The sequence below is a fragment of the Contarinia nasturtii genome, unplaced genomic scaffold (assembly GCF_009176525.2).
Source record: "Contarinia nasturtii isolate CC-2019 unplaced genomic scaffold, AAFC_CNas_1.1 Cnas_scaffold_1371, whole genome shotgun sequence".
NCBI lineage: Eukaryota > Metazoa > Arthropoda > Insecta > Diptera > Cecidomyiidae > Contarinia > Contarinia nasturtii.
This window is the reverse complement of record NW_022198708.1, coordinates 3506442-3531711: the sequence shown is the minus strand read 5'-3', so window position 1 is coordinate 3531711 and position 25270 is coordinate 3506442. Positions and strand designations below refer to the sequence as shown.

The window sequence follows — 25270 nt, the reverse complement described above, 5'->3', positions numbered from 1 at the left end:
ATAGGTTCTAAAGTTATTGTAAAATGTGATTAATGTTTATTAAGTTCAGAATTGAAATGTTTTAGTCAATGACTGTTTAGTAAACAATGTACAAAAACCATTTGTATTTCTGACCTTGTGAATGCAGATAAAAACATTAAATCATAGAATCCTTTCCAAATTGGAATAGTTCGATAATTTACCTGCTATCATATACATTTCTTCGTTCAGTTATATATCGGTAAAGCACGGTAAAAGGGTGTAGGTTTTTTTCCAAATATTATATAGGCCATCAATTATTTTGGTTACAGCTATCGTTTTTTCTATAACATATACATATATAACATATAACTGCTTTACATCTCATTCCTTGGGCTGCCAATCAAAAAAAAATACGGTTAATCAGTGAACGTTAATGGAATTATCATTGCGCGTTTGTTGTGTTCTTGTATATCTGTCGTTCTCTCCAACCCCCGTCCTTCTCTTGCATTTTTTTCCCTTGTCTTCTCTTGCTCCCGTTGGATATATTAGTTGAGTTAAGTATATGTTGCGTCCGCTGCGGCCTTCTGTCTATTCTAAGTAGCACTTTTTTTTATTAAGCGAATTAATTCGACTACTGTATTTCGTTCGATCGACGATTGTGTGATAAGATTAATCATGTCGTGGCTCGATTATGGATTGATGGAAAGTAGATATAGCGTAATCGAGTTAATCATCATAAATTCTGTAATAAATAATAAGTGATATATTGGAATGGCGTTTGGGTCGATTGCCAGCAATGCCGTCCGAACTTGCTCACACACACACATACACAGAACATAATACACATTACACATGCAACAAAATATTATTTGGTATATCAATGAGATCCTTTAACCCTTTGGATATTTCTCAAGTAATTTTATTGATGTCCGAAGAATTTGTTTCTTGATTAAATGATTTGGCCATAGCTCATTTTCGCCACAAATAAGCATTAATTTGACTCAAAAATTCCGATCAAGTTGAGACACCAAATGAAAAAAAGGGAACATTTTCTCAGACAAAAAAAAAACGTTATAACAAGAAACAAATAACAAAGAAAATCAAGTGTTCAATAAAGTTTTCGTGCGAAATTCAGCGAAAATAATAAAACGAATTATTCGATGTAAATTCTTTTAGCGTCTGTATGGATAAAATAATTGCGAAAAACCCATGCACGTTTCATAGCGTACTGTCTATAGTGCTATATTTTGCCGGTATAATCATTAATGTCAACCCGTTATGATTTATTGATGTAGTCGGTCGAGCGTAAATATTTGCACACATTTACAGCTCCACCTTGTATTCGTTCCTATATCCCCTTCTTACCTCTTAATATAAACGAAAGAAAAATGTATGCTTATTGTTCTGATATATATTTGAAGAATACTTAACATCTTGAATATAATATTCCAATTATTTCAAATGAAATGTCAGAGATCACTCGACAAATGAAGTATATTTATTCAATGCGTTGGTCTCTATTTTTGTTTATTCGATGTGGTGCGAGCATTTGGGATTGTACGTAGTTCACTACATACCTCACACATTTGCTAACTGATATAAATATGTTGCTCGCATCACTTTATTCGATGAGTAATATTCGATTTTCAGCAAAACACACATTTTACCGAGCACAATTTTGCTCACAATATGTCATGAATATAACGCAATATAACATTTTGTGATAAACAAGTAATAATTGATGAAATTTGATTTAAAAAAACCAATTGAAGCGAAATATAAACAGATTTGAGAGATAAGTCAATATACTTTATAATACGACCACTCATCGCATACCATTTTCAATATGAAAAATGGCAAGAGGATTTTGAATATTTTCATGATAGTTGTACCACTTTTACCAGCATACGTCTGGGCGTGTGTGTGTATCATTCATTTGGTATACAATTTTCTATTTCATAATTACAAAATAAATACATTTGGCAATCAACAGCATCAATTATACGAACTATAGTTCGTATACAATACACGCACACTGTATATTGAGATTGGCATTTTTTTTTGTACGCACAGCGTAATAATATCGCGTTACGAGTTTATGATCGAAAGTTGTTTTTGTTTTACTTTGCATCAAAGTTTAGTAGCGTTTTAGCGCACGGATTCAATGTAAGTAAATTTTGTTCGAATTTTTTTTGTTAGGTTCACATATTTCATAAATAAAAAGAAAATTATTGAAATTCAATAGACAAAATGAACATTCATAAAAGTTCAAATATAAAATATTTTTTTTCTGTTTTCATCATAGTGAAAAAAGTCGAACTCGAGGTAAATTCGTTTTCTGCGCATCAATAAATTCCCTGAAAAACATACAATTTCAAGTTCAAAACCACTGACGGATTCAAAGTAAGTTTATTTTGTACTAATTTTTTTTCGTTCGGCCGCCATTAATTTTGTTAGTTTCATACATTTCATACACACAAGAGATAAACCCTACAAATTATTTTAGAATTCCTATTAAAAAATGAATTTGTTAGGTTTCCTTATAAAATCGCAATATTTTAACAGGAATCCTAATAAATTTGCGCGCTTAAACGTCAAATCCAACCTCACTGTGTTGAAACAAAATATGTTTTATTATTTAAAGGTTTCCTAATAAAATGTTGCCATATTAGAAGGAAACCTTACAAATTAATCGATTAAGATAGGAATAGGAATCCTAAAATGATTTGTCAGGTTTATTTTTTGTGTGTACGATAAAAAGAAAATTATTGAAATTCAATAGACAAAATGAACAATTCATAAAAGTTCAAAATAACTCGCACTGAATTCAGTTTGTCGATGAAAAATAAAAATGATTGCTGTTTCTTAGCACTCTGGTGTTCGAATTGCATAAAGAGCTCATCTCAATTGTGAGATTTCATGGCTTAAAATTAGAAAGCATGAAAAAAAAAACACATTTAGTACGCTTTCCAAATCAAATTTCAAATGATAACTTTAATCGTCAGAAAAGTAAGTACACGAACCGTGCATTAAATGTGCAACAATGCTGAAAAAATGCACGAGTGAAAAAAAGTCATGTAAAAAAGACCCATCTATTCGACCAACGAAGCAGACAAACAAACCAACAGAGATTGATAATTTTCCTTTTGCGCGACAGAGAATTCAATAGCTGTTGCACATTGGTTTTATACGGTTTGCATTTGTGTGCATGCATTATCGTGTATGTAAGGCGCAGAATACGGCATATCAATAGTGAACGAAGACTTTTTATAGTCGCAGTGTATGTGTGCCCTTTTTTCTTGCTTCTTCGAAACACAAAGAAGAGAAATAGGAGACAAATATAACTGTGCAATATTGTTATTCTGAACATTTTGAAGTGTCTAAAATCTGATCATTTTTGATGAATGTGAAGCTAAAATTGCAACATTGAGATTAACATTTTTTCCATTCACACACTGCAATAATATTGTGTTGGGTTGTTGTTTAAAAAAAATATATTGAGTTCAACAGCATTTTTCATTTGTAAAAGAGTTTATCTCTATATAGTCCGAAAGGAGGTTTGTTTTATATTTATTTAATATGGAAGGAGAGGATAGAGGTGAACACAGCCGTCGTCGAGTTCCAATTTCATCTCCTTAACACAGACTTCAGAGTATTGAATCAGTAACAGATTTTTTCGCTGATCGTAATCTTGAAATTTCTGGATCACTTCGTCGGGAACGATCCAGAAGTCCAACTGGTTTCGTGACACGACAGGAATTTGATTCATTGAAGAAAGAAGTGTCGGCGTTGAGAACGGATTTGTTGGGACTGTCACAAAAGGTCGACAGATTGACCAATCTTTTGGAAAACTATCCTGGAATTCAGCCAGGCCCCTCAAAGTGAGTTTCATACTCTTTTTCACAGTTATGAAATGGAAGACGATCAATAAATGTCACAAACAGATGAACAAGGTAAATTTAATTTTATAGTAAAATATTTTCCTTGTTTGCACCAATTTAGATGAGGTTAACAATGCACTGAATCCGATATCAAATTATCAAACTTCAGCGGTGAATGTTCGACGATACGTTCACGCCCAATTCGGTCTCTTCCCAATGCCAATCAGTCATAGTGCCAAACAAATACAAATCTCACGCATCAAATCAAAATTCAAGTTCTTGGGCAAATTTATGGCTGATTTAATCATGGATAGTCGAATGGTATGTTACAATTTAGCTCGTCCACAATAAAAATTTGCATACTCAAACTAACCATGTTCTCTTTAATCCCATTCTATCGATAGTTGTTATATGAAGACAGTTCCCTTGGACTGGGTGATTTATCATCGGTGGCACCAGAAGTTCAAGTCTCATTGAAACGTTTGCAGAATATTGTACGTGAACGCATGCATTCCTTCGTACACGGACCGTTGTAACATTGTTTTTTGTTTCTTCTTCTTTTTTTTTCAAATAACAGATTGAAAGTTTACATTATGATGGCTGTCCAATTGCCGATTTGGGCTTGAATTTCACACTTCCGGGTCATGCAACCATTGAACTCCGTCGAAGGTGTACAAACACAATTTGAAGCACTCCGTGAAGGTAAAAATGATAAACAATTTTATTAATCTCACCGTTCATTATTTAATGCTGTGGATTTTTTTCATTATTAAATAGGATTTGATTCGGTGATCCAATCACAACGATTGCGTCTCTTCTATCCCGAAGAAATCGAAAAGGTGCTGTGCGGCTCAAATTTTAACAACTATCATCGTTGGGATGTGAAAATGTTGCAAGATTGTTGTCGTACCGACCATGGATTCACGTCCGAATCGAAGGCCATTTAGTATTTGTATGAAATACTAACCAAGCACATACAATCACGAAGAACAACGTTTATTCTTGCAATTCAAAACACTCGATCCAAATGAGAATCCAGATGACTATTTGCCATCAGTCAAGCAATGCGTAGCAAATTCAAAACGGCATGTGTTGAAGGTGCGTGAGTTTCCATTTATCTTAAATTTAACCAGTTGCTAAATACAAAGAAAACCAATTCAGATAGCCAAACCAGAACTTTATTTAATCGAAAATGGTCATTCGATCAAGAAAGAAATGTTCATTCGAGAGAATCAATTATATCAATATGATTCCTTGAAAAAACGTTTTGTGAATTTGCCATTTGTGAAGCATTTTCCGTATCATCAATGTGAGAAAATCTATCAAAAATGAATATCAAATAAAATCAAAATTGAAAGACAAAATATAATATACTATACATAAATATTGGAATGAAATGAAAATAATGATCATGATAAAATTACCTAATCAAGTGAAGAGAATGGATTTGAATGTTCAGTTTAGTAGTTAAGTGAAAACATTGTATTGCTATTCTCCAAAAATGAAATGAAGAGAAAATGTCACCGAAATAAATTCACATCAAATTAATTAAAATTATCTAAAGAAAATCCAACTTCAAACTGATTCTGTTGTAAAGACAAAAATATTATGAAAATTTATGAAGTTTTGATTACAAAACAACCATAAAGAAATGAACATTCAAGAAATAAACCAATATCATATCATAGCTTTACATTCATAGTAATTGTCAAGAAAAATCATGAAACCCACAACATACACGTTCACATCAGAAATAGCTTGATTTGAATGGAGTGAAAACTGTACGGCGGCAATGCGATATTCTTTTCTCTATACTACATAGATCAAGATTTAATTACATACCCTCCCCCTATTTGAACGTGTAATGAATACATTTATTTCAAACATACAACTATGGAACACAAAAAAACAAGCGAAATCAAATGCGATAATTAGATGATACAAACGATTTAAAATAAACAATGAACAAAAATAGAACATATTTATCATTTCTAGCATAGTAAGAGTACATTTTTGGGTAAGGATAATTGAATGGAAAGCTAGCAATAAAATATCAAACAAATATACGTATACTTGTGTTTTCTTTTGATCATTTTTTTTAAACTCGTGTCCATGTCACACATTTATTAACGACCTCATCAACGAAATGGCGTCTTAATGTCAGTCTGCACAAACGTTTACAGTGCCATTCGATACTAATATTTGTTAGATGCAAATTTGCGGTTAAAATCGGAATGAAAAACGAATGCAATTTTGGGAAAAATTAAACTTTTTATTCAATTTATAACATTTTCTTATAGTTTATCTTCGACATTTAAATCTTATATTGCAATTAGAAGCTATCTAGTCTATTAAATTACAAGAAGAATTCGGAGACATTGTTAAACTCTAATTAAAGGGCTGGCACCTTTACCAAAATAACTTTCGAGTATAATTCTTCGGTAATATTTTCATCGTATGATTCGTGCTCGTTGCAAATATGGTTGTCCAAATTGTCGCTTTGAATTTGCAGATAATTGCACGTGTTGCATATGAAACCACACAGATCACCAGCAGATGAATTGATGTCGAAAATGCTTGTAACTTTTTCTTTTGAACAATTGTCGTGTTTGGTTTTGGTTTTTTGAAATTTTTTGCAACCAGAACGGGTTGGATAGAATAGGTTTTGTTCTCCGGTATGAATAAGTAAATGCTTCATCCATGAATCTTTTTGCATTGACATCAATTCTTCACAGAAGAAACATAAACCGTGAATTTGGTCATCGATTTGTACGAATTCTTCGTCTTGCTTACGAATTCGGGCGGCCATTGCAGGCGATACGCGTGAAATGAACACTTCAGTATCTTGATGTTTTCGGGCATAATGAACTGCCAAATGTTTATCGCTGGATCCGCACAAGAAACAGAACGATTTATACAAATAGTTGCTGCAAAACACTTTTTTGTCGTCGTTTTTCGGAATTCGCGATGGTTCCACCTTAAGTTTTGGTTTGGCCGTTGATTTCGGAAATTCACTGCGATACGATGACGATTGATCTGTGTTCGAAATGCCGTGTGACGTGCTTGGTCCATCTTCACAGTAAGAAACATTGTTTGGCCGACGAGTCGATCTGGTGCGAGCTAAAGTGTAAACAATATGACAAATCAAAATGGTACTGTTCGTTGGTTGTGTTTACTATATACGAATATTGCTAAATAATTTTATGTGTTAACCTGAAATGGGCTCGGGTTTTGGATTGATGAGGTCCACAGGTTCCGTTGGTTCATCGACATTTTCTGTGGCGCTGGAATCATTTGAACTTACAAGTGTCAAATCTCCTTTTTCCCGTTCATCATACTGTTCATCAACATCTGAATCATCAATCTGATGTGTGCCTGCTGCAAATTATCAAACATTTAAATGACCATTGGACAAAAATTTCATATATATATTCTTACATTTTTGTGTGAAACAATGAAGCAACATTCACCAAAAAATACAATAAACAAATTCACTACGTTGATCGAACGATTGACACAATTGGTGAGGAAATTCGGATTTCTTACGTTGTTATTTTATGTCAATCGAATGATTCCAGATTTCTAATTAACCGAACAACAATCACTGAACAGAATCAAACAAATTGAAACTCAAGAGCAGCGAAATTATTAACAAAAAAATGAAGACCAATGCGATTTTCGTTGTGACAGCAAATTAGATTCAGTGAGGTACAATTCGAATTGTACTCAGATTTAGAATTAGATCGAATTGTACTCACTGAATTTAATTGTACCTTGCTAAAATATTCACACATTTTTCGAAAAAAAAAAAAAATTTTTACTCCAAATATTGAAACTTTTGTATGGGAGCCATACTTATTTTTTTCCGATCGTCTTGAAAATTTCAGGAAGTTATTTTCTATCGGCAAAAAGGCATGCCAAATTTCAAGAAATTCCGACCATAACTAAAAGTTTTCATTTTAACAAAATTCACACTTTTTTGAAAAATTATTTTAGTCCAGATATTGAAACTTTTGTATGGGAGTTATACATATTTTCTATCCGATCGTCTTGAAACTTTCAGGAAGTAAGGTACATTCTAGGTATATACAATTATTATCAGCCATAAAAATTAAAAAAATATCTTTAAGTTTTTTTCGTCATTCTATCACAATATTGAGTTAGCCCGAAATGTGGGCTCCAAATATTATCCAAACGAGTAAGGTACAATTGAAAATAAATTGCGGTACAATTAAGTACATTTTTGGTACAATTATTTAAACCTAGTCCCAAGTTTCGACTTTCACATGTGCGGACATTCGACTATACATCCCAATTTTTGAATTATGAAAGGTCGGTTCATAGAATACCGCGGCCAAACTGAAATTGGGCTTATTGCGTGTGTTTTTCTTCTCTCCTCTTCTTCTGATAAACAGTATGTGTGTGCTGTACGTTGGAATGGGAGAAGGAAAAGCATATTATGCCGGAATAGAAAACAAAAGTTCATGCCTAATGAATAATAATGAAAAAGATTTCCAACTTATTTTAATAAATCCTATCAACATTGTTCACATTCCTGTGGTTTTTATAAATTTTAATGTTTTCCATCAATCATTTACATCGAATAGGGTATGTATTGTTTTAGCATTAATTTTGTTAAATTTACATTCCGAGAAAAATAAAGAATTTGATTTCAATCTTATACTTACAACGTACTTTTGATCAGGAACACATAAAGTGTGTTCAGGAGCTGTGGTGGTAAATATCAGTAGCGGTGCCAAGCTGAACTCATTAAAAATCATTAAAATGCAAACAATGAATCGGGCACGTCGCACCGTCTGTGTGTATTGCCGTCTCAATGGATACATGACAGCAACAAAACTTTCAATCGTAAATGCCACCACCAACCAGACAGACAGAACGGAACACGAATTAGACAGCCATGTGAATAACTTACAAAATCCGATCTTTTTTTTAAACAATTCAATGTGAATAAGATTTAACCATTCGATGAAAGAACACCAAATGATCCAATGACTGGGTAAGCGATCCATATATATTAAATGTGATTATAATATGCTAATTATTGAATTGAAATTTGTTCGTAGCTATGATGACCTATTAGAGATTCCATTGCAACCATTATACGATAATTTGAGAGAACAAAGAGCTATCGAACTGGCATTCATGGATAAAATCTCGGACGAAGAAGCAGACATAAAAACGGTAAATCAATCAACAATCATTGATTATGCTTCATTTTAATATCATCATTTATCTCGAATGTCAGGCAATTGTGATGGTGGTTGGTGCTGGTCGTGGACCACTGGTTCGTTCTGCATTCAATGCATCAGCCAATGTGAATCGAAAGATCAAAATGTATGTCATTGAAAAGAATCCAAATGCAATTGTTACACTGACCGCGCTACAAGAGGAATTATGGAAAAACAAAGGTAGACACAAATAAATTATTTATTATTTAAATGTATTTGATTTACATCTCCATGCAGACATGACCATCATTTCGACTGATATGAGATATTTTGAGCCATCAGAGAAGGTTGATATTCTGGTATCGGAATTGCTCGGATCGTTCGGTGAATAAATAACTATTTAGTTTTTATTTAAAATGTTAACGAATTAACATCTATTTTCGCATCGTATTAGGTGATAATGAACTGTCGCCAGAATGTTTGGATGGAGCTCAGAAGCATTTAAAAGAAGATGGCATAAGCATTCCATGTCAATCAACTTCATACATAAATCCAGTGATGGCACCGAAATTGTGTAGCATAATACGCGAAGTTCGTGGTCATATGCGTCGCGGCAAACCGAATACATATGAAAAACAAGCAGAAAGTCCGTACGTTGTATATTTGAAAAATGTGTATCACATCACCAAACCGCAGCCAGTGTTTACATTTGTTCATCCGAACAACGATGAGGTGATTGATAATTCACGTTTCATTAAAATGGAATTTGATGTTGCACACGATTGTGTGTTGACCGGTTTTGCTGGATACTTTGAAACCATTTTATACAAAGACATCAAATTGAGTATTCACCCTGAAGAGCATACACGAGGGCTCATATCATGGTTTTCATTGTACTTCCCGTTGACCGAACCACAACAATTGCGTGCCGGCGATAGGATCAAACTTAACTTCTGGCGATGCATATCAAATCGCAAAGTATGGTATGAATGGAGCACAACCTCGCCCACAGTCACTCACGTGCACAATCTGAAAGGTTGGGCCTTTCCCATATATAAATGATGATGATAATGTTAACTATTTACTGTTACCTCTTGTCATAAAAATTATTATCGATTTATTGATAATAATCATCGTTCATCTTGTCAATGTTTAAAAAGAAAAAAAAAAGAAGCGAATGTTATGAAACTAAAATAAACAGACACACTTTTCATGTTAAAAAAATATAAACCAATTGGATTTTTTTTTAAATATTCTTTGCCAATATGCTATCATATACGAATTGACATTACAGCGCCATCGGGCGGACGATGGTACATATTGAAACATGAATTAATTGAACGCAGCGAAATTGAAAAAGTCACCAATCATTTCGCCACAATGGTTTTTTATTTATAAGGCTTCAAAGTGTCAAATATACATGACATTATTATTAGTTTACTTTCATGAGAGCATAAATAATTTTTTTTTTGTTTTGAAAATCAATGGAACAATGAGTGACAGAGATTGTTTTTCAAAAGTCTTGCCCAACATAGAATTGGCAACACGCTTCGATGCTGATGGCAAAGAAGTTCAGGTAAACATGTCAATAGCATTTGTAAAAGAATGGGCAATAGTATTTCTCTTACATTTAGAAGCAAGAGAATATGCGAATCGTTTTCTTTTCAGTGATTACTGTCAGATGCTATCAAACACTTTTGATTTTGTCACAAAAAAAAAGAGAGAGAGATAGAAATGACGATTAATTATCATGAAAATGTTGATTTTAGGTGGAACAACGTGAAGACGAAGAGCAAAATGCAAAACAACAAGATATATTCGATATTCTAGTCGCTGCTGGTTATTTTCGGGCGAGAATCAAAGGATTATCTGCTTTCGATAAAATTGTGGGCGGAATGACATGGTGCATCAGTGCATGTGATTATAATGTTGATGTCGATTTATTATTCCACGAAAATCTCACCATCGGTCAAAAAATGTAATTGAAAATGGAATGCACTAGGAAAAAAGAAGACACATTTGTCGCTTGAAAAAAATGACTTTCACACCTTATTAATGTTTAATTGTATTTTATCGATTCCTACAGCACATTAACGGAGAAAATCGTTGCTGCTTTACCGAAAATGAAGTGCCCATATTTAATAGAACCTCATCAAATCCAAGGATTAGATTTTATTAATATTTTCCCTGTGATACAGTGGCTTGTCAAGCGTTCGGTAAATAATACACAAAAATCTATTTTCAAAAAAAAAATGATATGAATAACAAATGGCTTTTTTTTAAATATTTTAATTTATTTTTTTCTTCGTTTTGATTTATATTCGAAAAAAATAAAGGCTAGCTCAAGCGATACATCACCAGCTTTACGGAATTCTGGGAATCAATCACGGCTATCCTCATCGAGACCAACATCCGAACAAAATTCGAATGCGAATCCAAAGTGTGTTTCCGAAGGGAGCGCATCACCGCTGGGTCACAGCTCATCCAGCGCTACCACTGCAGCCGATGTTTGTGCAGATAATCAAACCGTCATTAATTTGGGTATGTCCATTGATTATTCATTATCTTTGTTAATTGTTATTGTTTTTATGCAAAACATTTTTTTTAAATAGATTTGGATGCAAGCAAATTATCAAATTCGTCAAATCGTCAGGCCCTGTTGCCTTGGGGTTCCACTTGTAGATCATGTATAGCGGCCACATCTGGCATTATTGATATGCAACAGACAAGTGACACAACATTGCGACCCGGTGAAATAGTGATGCGAATATTGTTCGCTGAATTCACTCAACAAGCCGAAAAGAAAATCGAATTGGTTATGTTGGAATTGTCCGATAAAAATTTGGCCAAATTGCTTCAACGCGGTGAAGATTTACAATTTGATCAATTATTATCGGCATTCGGTTCAGTTGCCGAACATTGTTTGCCATCATTGTTGGTCACATTACTGGCATGGCACAATCGTCAATTGTCCGATGCTGAAATTAAAAGTGATTTAAAACGTATGGAAAAAATTGCCAACAAACCAAATGTTGACATGGAATTGCAATTGCAGCGACGTGAAACAGCCGTTGAATTTATATTTTGTTTGGTATTGATTGAAATATTGCGTCAATTACCATTTCATCCTGGCCACGAGGATATTGTTAAAAGTTTTGAAAATCTAGCATTCAAACATTTTAAATATCGTGATGGTTTACAAAATAATCCAAATGCACACAATATCCATATGATTGCCGATCTCAATGCAGAAGTGATTGCCGTATTGGCACAAAGTCGATTTGGTTCAGTGCGAAAACGTTTTATGGCCGAATTAAAAGAATTAAGGACGAAAGAGCCAAGTCCACATACAACACAAAGTATCATCAGTTTATTGATGGGCATGAAATTTTTTCGCGTTAAAATGGTGCCCATCGAAGAGTTTGAAGCATCATTTCAATTTATGCACGAATGTGCACAATATTTTCTTGAAGTAAAAGACAAAGATATCAAACATGCATTGGCCGGTTTGTTTGTGGAAATTTTGGTTCCGGTTGCGGCTGCTGTTAAAAATGAAGTGAATGTACCGTGCGTGAAAAATTTTGTCGATTTACTATATTCACAAACATTGGACGCTTGCACAAAGTCCAAACACAAATTGGCCTTATTTCCATTGGTCACATGTCTACTGTGTGTCTCACAGAAAACATTCTTTTTAAGCAATTGGCATTGTTTTCTTGCCATGTGCCTGAGCAATTTGAAAAATCGTGACCAAAAAATGAGTCGAGTCGCTTTAGAATCATTGTATCGTTTACTTTGGGTCTATATGATTCGCATTAAATGTGAATCGAATTCGGCAACACATTCGCGTTTACAGAGCATTGTGAACTCTCTATTTCCAAGGTAATTTATTTGTAATTATATCTATTCAAATTTCTAATTAATTTCTATTAATGTTTATTTTTAGGGGCTCCAAATCAGTTGTACCACGTGATACACCGCTCAATATATTTGTGAAAATTATCCAATTCATTGCTCAGGAGCGACTTGATTTTGCAATGAAAGAGATTGTCTTTGAATTACTTTGGGTTGGACGGCCGATCAAGGTATGGAATGAACAAAACATAAAAACAATTTATGAACAATTTTCTGAATGTTTTAATGTGTCGCAAATTATTTTTAGATAATTATGACACCCGAACGCATGAGCATTGGATTGCGAGCATTTTTAGTGGTTGCTGATTCGTTACAACAAAAAGACGGTGAACCACCAATGCCACGTACAGTTGGTGTTTTACCATCGGGAAATACATTAAAAGTGAAAAAAACATACATTAATAAAATGTTAACCGATGATACGGCCAGAAGTATTGGAATGTCCAGTTATTTTCCACATGTTCGTCGTGTATTTGTTGAAATTTTACGTGCACTTGATGTGCATTATGGTCGCCCGTTAATGTTGACAAGTACACAGAATTTAAATAAAGAACCTGTTGAAATGTTGACCGGTGAACGTAAGCCACGCATTGATTTGTTTCGTACATGTGTGGCAGCTGTGCCACGTTTAATTCCCGATACAATGACAATGCAAGAATTGGTTGATATGTTGGCCCGTTTAACAGTTCACATGGACGAAGAATTGCGAACATTGGCACATCAATCATTACAAACGCTTGTGGTTGATTTTCCCGATTGGCGACAAGACGTTATACATGGCTACACACAATTCATTGTTCGTGATGTTTTAGATACGTATCCACAATTGGTTGACAATTGTACACGTTTATTGTTGATTTTCATCAATATATGGCGCAGTGCATTGGGCAACTATAGTACTGGTTCGTTGCTTAAACCAACAACAACAGCCACCACCTGTACAGCCACAACGACTATATCACAAGCAACCGTATCATCGGTCCAACCAACATCAACAATTAACTCAAACTCAAGCGGTGCGTCTAGCTTAAATTCGAGCGGAGTGTCAAGCATCACACAAACAACGGCAATCAATGCATCTGAATCATCATCGAAGAAAAACGATCAACCTCTCACAACTACCATGCATTATGTCGAAGGTTTTGCATTGGTTATGCTGTGCAATTGTCGATCATTGCCACGAAAATTGGCTGTGAATATTTTAAAAGAAGTTAAAAATCTATATCGTGCCTTGGGCCTACCGGAAACTGAACAATTTCTCATTGATGTCATCGATAAATGTTGCCCAGCGGTAAGCGTGGCATTGGAATTATTTTCCACAAGTATATCTTTATAAATTTGGATCATTTTAATTCATTCAGGTGCTTGACAAATGTTTGCCCATCTTACCGCAAGTTGACCGCATGGCCATACTCAATGCAAACGTTATCGATTTGCAATGGATCGCAGATCGTACAGGTGGTCATTGGATTTCTGGACATTTTGAGGGTATGTGTTGAGAATGGAATTTATTGTTGGGAAAATGATGAATTTTTTTGGAAAATTTTGATTCGAGTTAAATCCTAGTAAAAATTCTTCAACTTATTAAATTTACATCCAATTTTGTTCAATATTGATAGATTCAACAAAATCGTCAACAAGCACATTGAATCTGAATCAAACATCATCCACATCAGTTGGTGATCCATGGGCAATTTGTTTATTTGGTTTCATGGAACGTGAGCGTGTACTACAGCAATGTCCAGCCGTTGTGGCTCAAGCATGGCCTATTTGTTATCAACGCGTCACAACACTATTCAATGTCATCGATCCAACGTAAGCACATTCAATCCACATTAATTAAATATTAATCATTATAAACCTTGGTTGGTATGTAGATTACTACACAAAATTTGTAGATTATTCAATTTTGGCTATCAAATATACATATTCAACGTAAATTACATTTTTTTTAAAATCGTGTAGATTTTCCAACTCAGTTATAAACTATTCAATATCAATTATAATTGTTTATTTAAATTAAATCATCTCATACCAAATAATTCAATGACCAACAAATTTTTATTTGTTTCAATTCTACTGACGTTAGGCCGGTGAATGATAATCGTGCGTCGTTATTACGGAGTTCAGCACCACCAAAAAAGACGCCATCAGAAAGTCAACGTGATTCATTGTCACGTCTATGGAAGAACCAAGTGATAATGGCAATGCGTCTTGTGCCACCAATACCAAGCATAGCCGTTCGTTGTGCATCGCCCGATCTTAGCTTAAGGTATGTTACGTTCATTTTAATTGCAACAAAAATACCACCTTCGCCACACATAAACATAAATTTTTTGTTGCATTTGCGCGCTTTACTCATGTCATACGTCGTGTTTTGTGTTATTATTTTCATTGAACGAAGAAAACAATCAATTTCAAATCACAAAGAGAAAAAAACATAATTCAGAAATTATTCTCAACAAATTCGAAAAGATTTGTTATCATGACAACAACATGTTGTTTACATTGCCATGGAAGGATTCTTCTTAATTTATTTGCGTTTTGTGTAAATGTGTGTTTGTAGTAGAGATCGTATTTGTATTGTAATTGGTGGCTGGAACGATTGGTGTAAATGATTGGAAATCATCATGATTTTACCTTTATATGATAATTTGTGTTTTTCCTTTGATTTTATTGGTTTCAATTCACGTCTCGTGTATCATGAATTTTGTTTTCCATTTGCACGTTCATTTTTTTGTGTCTCCATTTTTAAGGGAGTGTATTTTTTTTTCAGTAACATTTAGTCTCATATTTCAGTCAATTGTGGTAATTTGGTGTCAAATTAGAGTTATGAAATCGTACGGTGTTGTGGCAGAAATAGCCGACCGAATTTGTAGAAATTCCATTTCGTTTGTAACTCGAGAAAATGATTGAGCGGGGATTGTCCTGAAGCCAAACAATTTGCGTAATTAATTGAAATATATACATGTCTCTATCTCTGTCTCTTTTGCTTTTCACAAAATTTTGCTTTGTATAATTCAAAATGCTGATGAATAAATTTACATTCACAAAATGTAATCAACATCAATTGGCTTATTAAACATTGTGTGGAGACCGACAGACAGACATGATTGCGAATTTGTTGATTTTTTTCTTCTCCTATTTATCCATCTTCATAGATAATTGAAACTTAATTGAATCTTACATTTTATCTGTTGCATTAGACATAAACATAAAACTCTTGAAACTCATACATCAATTTGGCAAAAGACAATTTCAGTTTTCATACAATGATGTTGCGATTTATTCAAATCAACATCTTTATTCTTGTCACCTTTGCTTTTTGTTAATGCACTCTCATTCGCTCATACAATATAATAACATTGTTACCGAATTTTATTCCAATTTAAATTTTATCCTTTTTCTTCTTTTACAAATCGTTCTTCTTCTTCTTCTTCTTCTTCTCATTATTATTATTATTATCATTTTTAATTGTTTATTTTATTTTATTTTAAATAAATGAACAAATTTATGTTTTAGTATGCATGAACAATCGGACTCTCGTTCGCTTTCCGATTCCTTGGATAATATACCATCGAATGTTTTTGGACCGGAAGGGCTTGTGACGAGATTCACATTACCGCTTTCTTACGGCCGTAAAGAAGCTAGACAAAAACGCGTTGGGTAAACGAATTAATTTGAACAAAAAAAAAACAATAGCTACAACAACAACAACAAAAAACAAGCATTAAAATCAAAACATGAAACGGACAAAACATAACAAGAGCAACACAAACATGTGGACGAAAAGTTTGATATTGAATAGCAAATTTTCAATTATTTTTCCATTTAATCGGTTGATTGTTTTTCTGGCATTTTTTATGTTTTTTGTTTGTTTGTTTGATGCGTAATTTTTATAAGTTTTAAACGTTTTATTTGTGCAATGCGATTAGTTGTTTTGAAAAGCTCGATTTAGATTTGTTTGGTTTTTCACATTGTTGAGCATGTTTGCACCCGAAATCGTTGTTGTTTCGTTTTTTTTTCGTTATCTCTGCTTTTGATTGGAAAAAAAGAAAGTGTATCGATAAAATAAAATTGATGCAATGTTTGCTATTTCGGTCCAAATGGCCACTTTTTCATTCGTTACATATTCCAATATAACGATGCATCAATTTTATTTCTTATGGTTAGATAGTAATGATTTGGTTGTTTTGTAAGAGAATAATGTGCTTTTGATACAATTTATTGGATGAAAGACTAATCAAACTAGTGACAAGTCAGAAATTACATTGTTGATAATGCTAAACCATTATGTGTTGTTTCTTTTGTTATTTTATCTTATTTTTTTTTCTTTCATTTCAATGGGAAAAGATTTACAAGTGCCTATTTTTGAAAAGAAGAAAAAACCTTCAAATTGAATCTTCCTCCGCCTCTCTATCTGTCCTTTTCGAATGTAGTCGAGTGTGAGTTATTTGTTTTCTTTTTCATTTGCCACAATGATTTCTCTAGAACTTTTATGTAACAGCTTTTCAAGTTAACCAACTTTATTTTCAAAAAGCAGAAATTTAGTCGCTGAGCACGAAAAAAGGCAAACACAAGTATTGCCTCACAAATTTGTTTGCGCTTTTTTTTTTCTCTTCAAGTGCAATTTACGAATCGTTGAAGAATTTTCGGATATATTTTCCCCTAGAAAATCTAGTTGGATTTTTTTAGTAGCTAAGTAAATAATATGAGATAAGAAGTCAAATATCATGTTATTAGATGTATATTTTTTTTGTATTTCTCTGGCACAAGTAACAATAAGAAATGAGTTTGCCATTCAGGAAATTCTTTATACCTTGCTTTTTTACATTTAAAATTATTATTATTATTATTTTAATACAGCTTCTTACATGTTTACGGAGAATTCAAGCAATATAAACAAAAATAAAATACGTACACACACATACACAAACACACTGAAAGTTTTCGAAACGTTTTCAAGTTGTAGACGTATTTTTTTTTTCTGTGTTACTGTATACACAATATTTTGTTTATCTAACAATGTAACACAATCAAAAAGTACAAGTTTACACAAATTTGTCGGTTCACGGCAATTTAAAACACCTTAAATACACAAAACATATATAAACACCCTTGAAAATGTGTAACGAATTTATCAACAATGATCTAATGAAAATGCTTTTCATCTTTTCACATTTCACGTAATATTGCGTGAAAATCCGCAGCTCGTCGCCAGACTCATTAAATGCAGATCGAAGTGATAAATCAAATGCAATTTCACCATCACCTGTTGCTTTATATAAATTAGTTGTACCATTATTGCGTTGCGAAGTGGTCGATGTTCGTGATGCGGCTGTAAATGCACTTGGAATGATAAACCATGATGCGCTAAAGTAAGTTTATTGTAAACTATAAAACCAATTCAAATGAAATGCATAAAGGAAAACCATTGAACATCTTACATTTATAAAATCAGAGATTTAATGGATGAGCTTGTGATTTACATACGAGAAGCGGTCGATCGAAAGCAAGAAAATATGCGACGAAGACGACGTCGTGATGCATTACGTTTGCAATTGGTTAAGGTATTGGAGAAAATCGCTGAAAATCAAACGTTTGCCGTGAGGTAAGTGTAATTAGTTTAATTTGAAAATGAAAATAAAATATCGCTTATAAATGAATCATTAATCGATTTCAAAATATAGTCCTTGCGTAATTGAACGTGATTCGATGTCATTGCATCCAACATTTGTCGAGTATATGGACGGTGCTCGGCTCTATCTTGAAATGGAAACAGACAAAGATAACTCCAGTATACGCGAAGTGAAAATTCATTTTTGTGATTTCATTCGAAAAATGATTAAGAACTTTTCATGTAAGTCATTCAATATTGATGCGAACAAGTTGTGAATGCGAACAAGTGTTTTAATTATTTATAGTTAGCCATAACGGGAATATTAGATGTTCGATTCACTTGCTGTTTTTATGTGTTCAATGATATTTTAGATAACAATATTCATATTGTTTTTCATTTTCATTCTGTTATTGTTATTGTTTTGGATATGTACATATATCGTGAAAGCAGTAGAAAGTCGCACAACATTATTGTCGAATGATTTGAAGCGGCATTTATTTAATTTGTTTGCATCATGGAGTGGACCGACAGCAAAACCACTTGGTTTTTCACATGGTGGCATTAGTGGAAGCAATAGCAATGGAGCAACGAGCACAGCAGGTGCTAATAGTGGTAATAACAGTCTTGGGGCTAGTGGAACCATTGCAAGTGGAACGAACACAAGCTTGGGCAGCATTGCTATTGAAGAGGAGAAATTGCAATTTAGTGCGCTTCAAGTATGTTTATTTTGTTTTTGTGGACATTTCGTATATTCGTAATTTGATTTTATTTATTTTCGTAGGCGATGAGTGTATTATTGTGCTGTGGTCCCTGTTTTGATCCACAATATTTAACAGAAGATGGTCTCATTTATCCTTGGATCGATTCCCTATTGATTTCGATGGACGAAAAGGTAAATTGTGTCATTGAAGATATTACTTTAAAATTCATTATAAACACTTATATGCTATCAAATAAGTACATACTAATAATCGAGATTTTAATTTAGTTGATTTTTTTTATTTGTTTATGAATTCTTTTTATTGTCTACGTTTAATGCAGGTGTATGATTTAGCCAGAGATATTGTGGTTCTATTACTTGAATCGAATCCAGATAGCGGCCATTTATTGGAATGGGTTATCGATAGATGTTACACAGCGCAGCCACGAGAAGCCGACATATGCTTTTTGTCATTAGCAACAGTTTTTAGTGCAAGGTAAGTAAAATATTACATTTCTGCGAAAAAAATATACTGGAATTCAACATAAAGAACACATGAACATTTTATTCAAACTAAACATAAATTTAACTAATAAATTCAAGTGGAAACCCAGTCGATTGCACTATCATAAATTAAAATTATGGTTGATGTTCATCTTTTGTTTCACTAATATAAAAGTATCATATGATACTTAAACTTTGAAAGCGATATATCCATTTTTCCGGATTGAATTAAGCTCGGTTTGTGCAACTTGAATTTGGGTATTTTTTGTGTTTAACAGATTGGTAAATTATTTGAAAACTTTATATAAAGTTAACGCTATCTGAAGAGATTTTCATTTTGGTGGTCGCCACATAAACCATTTCAACGTTTTAATTATTAATCGACGAATCTAAGCTGTACACTTATTTTGTGCACATTAAGATCCGGATATAAGTATTTTTTAATACCGTGGATTTCCATAAGAATTGACTTTTTTCTTAAACAGCAATGGGCTATGTTACTAGTAATTTCCATGAATTTAACTCATTCGACGAACGCATGAAGATGGGATACATTATTTAATCAAAATCAATATACGGTCTTCTTTCATACATTTATTTTGTCTTATCCATTAGACCGGAACGGTCCATACTATTAAAAATGAATTTTCTCTCTTTATGCTTTGAAATACTTTTCGATATTAGCTTCATGCAAAAATGAAAAAAAAAGTACGAAAAAAGCTCATCGGTACTCATTCCTTCTAGAAATATTTTGTGCATCAGGTACAATATTTTCAAAAACACATCTATTTTAAAATTTAAATTGGGCAATCAAATAGATGATGCGCCAATGAAAAAAAAATCCAACGAACATGAAAAGACTTTTTAAATTGTTATTCAATGTTGTAATTGGTAACATTATGTATGCACGGTTCATGTAGTACAATATAATGCTCGATATTCGATGTTGGGCGAATACATTGTGTGAAACCTATCAAATATTCTACTCATGACTTTGTCATATGTCAAAATATGTTCCTCAACGTAATATGAATGAGAACACTTAAAAGTAGATATCAAACAAAATGTACAGATTAAAATCTGTCTGTGTTTGGCATATAGCGTCATGAAATATAAGCCTCTTAAAAAACAACTTGCTGATCTTTGTAAGAGTCTTTCAAGTATAAAATATATTGCTTCACTCTTGCTTAAGGATATGTTACCTTAAAGAGTAGCAATTGTACATTTACAGAATGTTGATTTCCAAAAAATAAATAATTTTTCTTGAGCCCTTAACCTAATATTTTGAACACGAATACACTCGTTCATAGTTCAATTGTTGTACTTTGTAGGATTTTCCATTTTCTTTAGCAACGTCATGCACTAAGGCCATAAGTCAGTTCATGTACGAAAATTGCGACTGAATTATATTCACATTATCCCTTTTAAATAAAATAAAATACTGATATTTTTTCAATCAATTTATTCATATAGATTCAATTAATGAAGTAATAAATATTACGGTTTTAATAACTTCAAATTTTGTGTTCATACACGAGTGCACATTTAATATTATTACGCGTATTCTATTCCCTATTTTTTTTTCATTTCCTGCAGAGAATATCCATGTGATCACTATACATCTGTGATAAATATAACTCTATTGATGACCGGTTGTCCACGTGTTGATGTTCATACAACAGCTGTACAATTGCTTCAAGTGTTGGATAAACGATTTTTCGGCAATGTGGGTCCGCTACAAAGTGAAGGCGAAAAGGGTAAGTGCTTTTATTTTTTTGTTTTTCAATCGAATTTCCTTTTTTCCACGCGTCTAAGCTTTTACTATCACAATCAAATCAGTTTATCATTTTTAACGTTTACACTCACATGCGTTTAAAAAATAAAACGCAAAGAAAAACGAAAAAGATGAAACCTATTTAAAATACTCGTCGGAAGAAAAGACGATGGGCAGAAGAAGCAAAAGAAACAAAAAAAAAGAATGTACAAAAGTTTTAACTTCACCACTATCTCTCTTTCTCTGTTGGTCATGGATATTGGTTCCTCGGTGTGTTCGCATATTGAGTGTAGAATGTGCGCAATGTGTTTAAGTAAACAAACTAGATTCATTCAACTTTTACACCGATTCGGTGTGTCTAAACAATATTGAGCAATCAAAACGATCTTTAAACAAACCCATTATTCCCCAATGTATACGCATGACTTATCCAAATATTGATATTCATTCATCCATGATGCAAATCAAACCGCTATAAGTTGATAGAATGCCTAAATAGAAAATGAAATGTGATGTCTAATGATTGCTGGCAACATTTTAGCGATGACCGCACCTAAGCTTCCATTGTCTTGAAGACGCAATGTGTGGCTTACAGCAAGATAAATACGATTCTTATCCTAAATCAAGCATGGTCAATAATTTAAATCGAGATGACACACAGTGGAATGGACACTTTTTTTATCACAATGTTATCACCATGTTATCACAATGTCGTCTCTTTTTTTTCAATTTTAATTTTACACAATTTATTCAAACTGTGAGTTGAGAGGAAATGACATTCTGCTCTTCCAACATTTAAACGAATCATATGTACAAATTGATTTTTCTTTATTCTTCAATGAATAGCTACACCGCTGTGTGGCCAAATGTTTTACTAAGAAAAGGAAATGAAAACACAACCGTAGAAGAAAAATTTGGGGTGAGAGAAAAAAAATGACAAAATCAAGTGGAAAGCCACTTTCAGCGTATGACATCTGCAAATGACGCATCTACATTAATTTGAAACTCAACGAACACGGATAATAGTTATCATATTTCAACGAATGTATAACTTGATAGATCGATTCATCGTTAACTTAATTTCGGAATATATTAAAATCAAATATTTGGCAAAAAATGCGAAAGATCAAGCCCAGAAACATAGATATATCAGTTTTGTTCATTTTCAACATTCTTCAAGAGACTACAACTAAAGCAATTTGAGTAAATATCGATTGCGTTGAAATGGATTTTTTATGCTGAAATTTTTCTATTTGTATAAAGATATCTGATTGCCAGAGAATGAAGAGAACCAGAAGTATTCGTAAAATGCGTACACAAACACACGTCACCACACGCACGCCACACACTCACACACAAAGAATAATGAACGCTTGAATGAAGTGATAAAAAGAAATCATTTTTGTTAATGTGTCAACAAATCTTTTGGCATTGATCTTGGTTTGTTGAAGTTCGTCGCACAAATCTATGTGTTTTCGGTGTTTTCGTTTATTTTTCGGTCGTTTGGGGCGATTGGACGGTTGATGGTTATGCGGAACGTACCTTTTATCATTTTGTGTTATTTTTCTCGTTTTGAATATCCAATATCGGCGATAAGAAACAGGAAAAATTGATGGTTTTTTTTTCGCTTGACGTTGAACATAAAACCATGTTTACTGAATTATCGAATCGATTTCCTCAATTTTGCACTCAGACCATTTGAAAAATGAATACACCCAAAGTAAATACGTTTTTCTCGCATGATTTCATCCTAGTTGGCAGACTATGTGAGTTCCTTTTTTCCAGGCTGCTCTTTTCTATTCAATTTCAAATTCAATTTGATTCGATTGATACTATATTCTATTTGGCTCACGCCCACCATCACAATCATCAGTTTTATCCCTTAGCATTTGAATATATTAGATATGCAGAACACAGGGATTTAAATACGTATATGCGGTGCTCTTTGTTTTTTTTTTCTCGGTATTTAATATAACAAATAATTGTGTATATCATAACTTTTTTAGATGTTGCGGTGTACGACGGCATTGCCACAAAAATATATATATATAGATTTATTTTGCATTTTGTCTGACCACACACATACACGTACGGCCACAATTGTTTAACGGTAAAGTTGGATTTGGTACATTGTTTTCAATCACGTGCCATTTTTATGTCTCAATCAATGTTTTGGACGGAAAGTTGGATAAATCATCCAACATGCAATCAACCATGTCTATGGCGCAGGAAAAAAATAAATATTTAATTTGGATAATCGAATCATTCGTAACTGAAGAAGTAAAATATTGAGCCGTGATCAAATAACTTCGTAGCATAGGGACACACGTGGCCAAATAAAAACTGTACGTAAAGTCATGAGTACATCTAACATAATATGACGATGAAACCACGTTGATAAGATGAATTCCACTCATTAAACGGTTTTCAACGTATTTGCAAATTCTCTTCATAATTCTGCCGGGAGTTCGTTCAGTATTTTGGACAATAACGACTCAATAAGAAAAACAATAAACCAATAATCATCACAAATACTGAACAGAGAGAACCCAAAGTATGTATAAAACTCAATGCGCCAAAAGAACTCAAACTGAATCTTAAATAAATCACATATAATTCTAATCAAGATCTCGATCCCAAAGAACTCTTCTCTTTTTAACGAACGATACTTTCGAACAAAATATATCTGATGATGATTCCAAAACACGTTCGCAATTGATTAGCTACAGTGTTCATTATATTTGGTAAGAAACAGGTGATTAATGTTGATGACACAGCCTTTCGTATTGCAAAACACTTTTGCACAAATACACACGCATTTCTTTCTAAAATGAATTTTGACGGAAATGACAAACGATACAGTGTCATATGCAGACACAAATTCGAAAAAAAAAAACAGGATATACCATCAATATTCATAAGGAAGAATCGTGATTTTAAATAAAAATAACAGTTATGTATGCTTTGTCATTTAATGCATTTTGATATTCAATATTCATTCCCATTGAACTGTGCCAAATGGGTGATTTGGGAATACTGCATGTAGAAATAAGATGTGTTAACCAAATGACACATATTTATTTGCTTTAACACCAGCAACAATGTACACTTGAATACAGTCGGGAATTGTGTCGATTCGAATCAATAAATCGACAAAAATGATTGGTGGTGAAAAGATATTTTGCCCGCAGAGAATTCTCTATTTTTTATGGCACAACAATTCTAATTTTATGTTTGATTCGATGCAATTCAATGTTTTCCATATTTCTTCCGAATGATTGCTGATTTCGAAAAAAAACATCAACATTTTTTTCACGGCCAACACATTCTAATACGTACTGTCATCAAATCTATTAAAGTCCTGGCAAAATTTTCTTGTTATGTTAAATGCTTTGATTGCAGTGACAACTCGCTCAATTGTACTATACATCAAAACGAATACATCAACATTCGTTTCTTATGCTCAATAATTTGCGATTAATAATTTATCAAGTGTTACAATGTTATTGCCAATGTGTACTCGTTTATTTTTTATTGCATCGAATTTTATACTTTGTGTTCTCCCCGATTGCATGTAGGGCTTTGAGCTTCAATAAAATATGAGCATTTTTATAAAAGCTTAATAGGATGTTTGAAGTAAGCAGCGTGCAAAATGTTTGCATAAATTTAAATTTTGAAGTACTCTCCTTGTTCTGTCAAGCAATTGATGTAACATTTGTGGTG

The 25270-nt window shown here is 33.1% G+C and overlaps 3 protein-coding genes across 6 annotated transcripts in view; all 3 read left to right on the top strand.

Annotated features, from left to right (window-relative positions):
• Positions 1-1702: 1702 nt before the first annotated feature.
• LOC116345825 (E3 ubiquitin-protein ligase TRIP12-like) lies at positions 1703-5908 on the top strand. The gene is made up of 7 exons (XM_031775523.1): positions 1703-2127; positions 2267-2364; positions 3508-3914; positions 4012-4163; positions 4247-4336; positions 4420-4544; positions 4620-5908. The coding sequence occupies exons 3-6, from the start codon at positions 3893-3895 to the stop codon at positions 4528-4530; spliced, it is 375 nt and encodes a 124-aa protein (XP_031631383.1). The 5' UTR covers positions 1703-2127; positions 2267-2364; positions 3508-3892; the 3' UTR covers positions 4531-4544; positions 4620-5908.
• A 2989-nt stretch (positions 5909-8897) lies between these two features.
• On the top strand, positions 8898-10233 carry LOC116345866 (protein arginine N-methyltransferase 5-like). Its single transcript, XM_031775581.1, has 4 exons — positions 8898-9047; positions 9112-9274; positions 9332-9418; positions 9489-10233. The coding sequence occupies exons 1-4, from the start codon at positions 8898-8900 to the stop codon at positions 10094-10096; spliced, it is 1008 nt and encodes a 335-aa protein (XP_031631441.1). The 3' UTR covers positions 10097-10233.
• A 228-nt stretch (positions 10234-10461) lies between these two features.
• Positions 10462-25270, top strand: part of LOC116345900 (protein furry) — a 33298-nt gene continuing 18489 nt past the window's right edge. For 2 of the 4 annotated variants that reach the window (XM_031775644.1, XM_031775643.1), the window contains exons 1-17: positions 10463-10610; positions 10804-11012; positions 11121-11250; positions 11371-11575; positions 11647-12916; positions 12981-13119; positions 13197-14240; positions 14311-14437; positions 14569-14764; positions 15039-15221; positions 18160-18327; positions 18411-18560; positions 18640-18809; positions 19020-19285; positions 19351-19461; positions 19611-19765; positions 21370-21530. In XM_031775644.1, the coding sequence (XP_031631504.1) occupies positions 10527-10610; positions 10804-11012; positions 11121-11250; positions 11371-11575; positions 11647-12916; positions 12981-13119; positions 13197-14240; positions 14311-14437; positions 14569-14764; positions 15039-15221; positions 18160-18327; positions 18411-18560; positions 18640-18809; positions 19020-19285; positions 19351-19461; positions 19611-19765; positions 21370-21530 (4768 nt within the window). In that variant the 5' untranslated portion in view covers positions 10463-10526. Of the gene's footprint in view, positions 10611-10803; positions 11013-11120; positions 11251-11370; positions 11576-11646; positions 12917-12980; positions 13120-13196; positions 14241-14310; positions 14438-14568; positions 14765-15038; positions 15222-16471; positions 16616-18159; positions 18328-18410; positions 18561-18639; positions 18810-19019; positions 19286-19350; positions 19462-19610; positions 19766-21369; positions 21531-25270 lie in introns of all 4 variants that reach the window. The other 2 variants (XM_031775641.1, XM_031775642.1) reach the window with 2 other exon arrangements.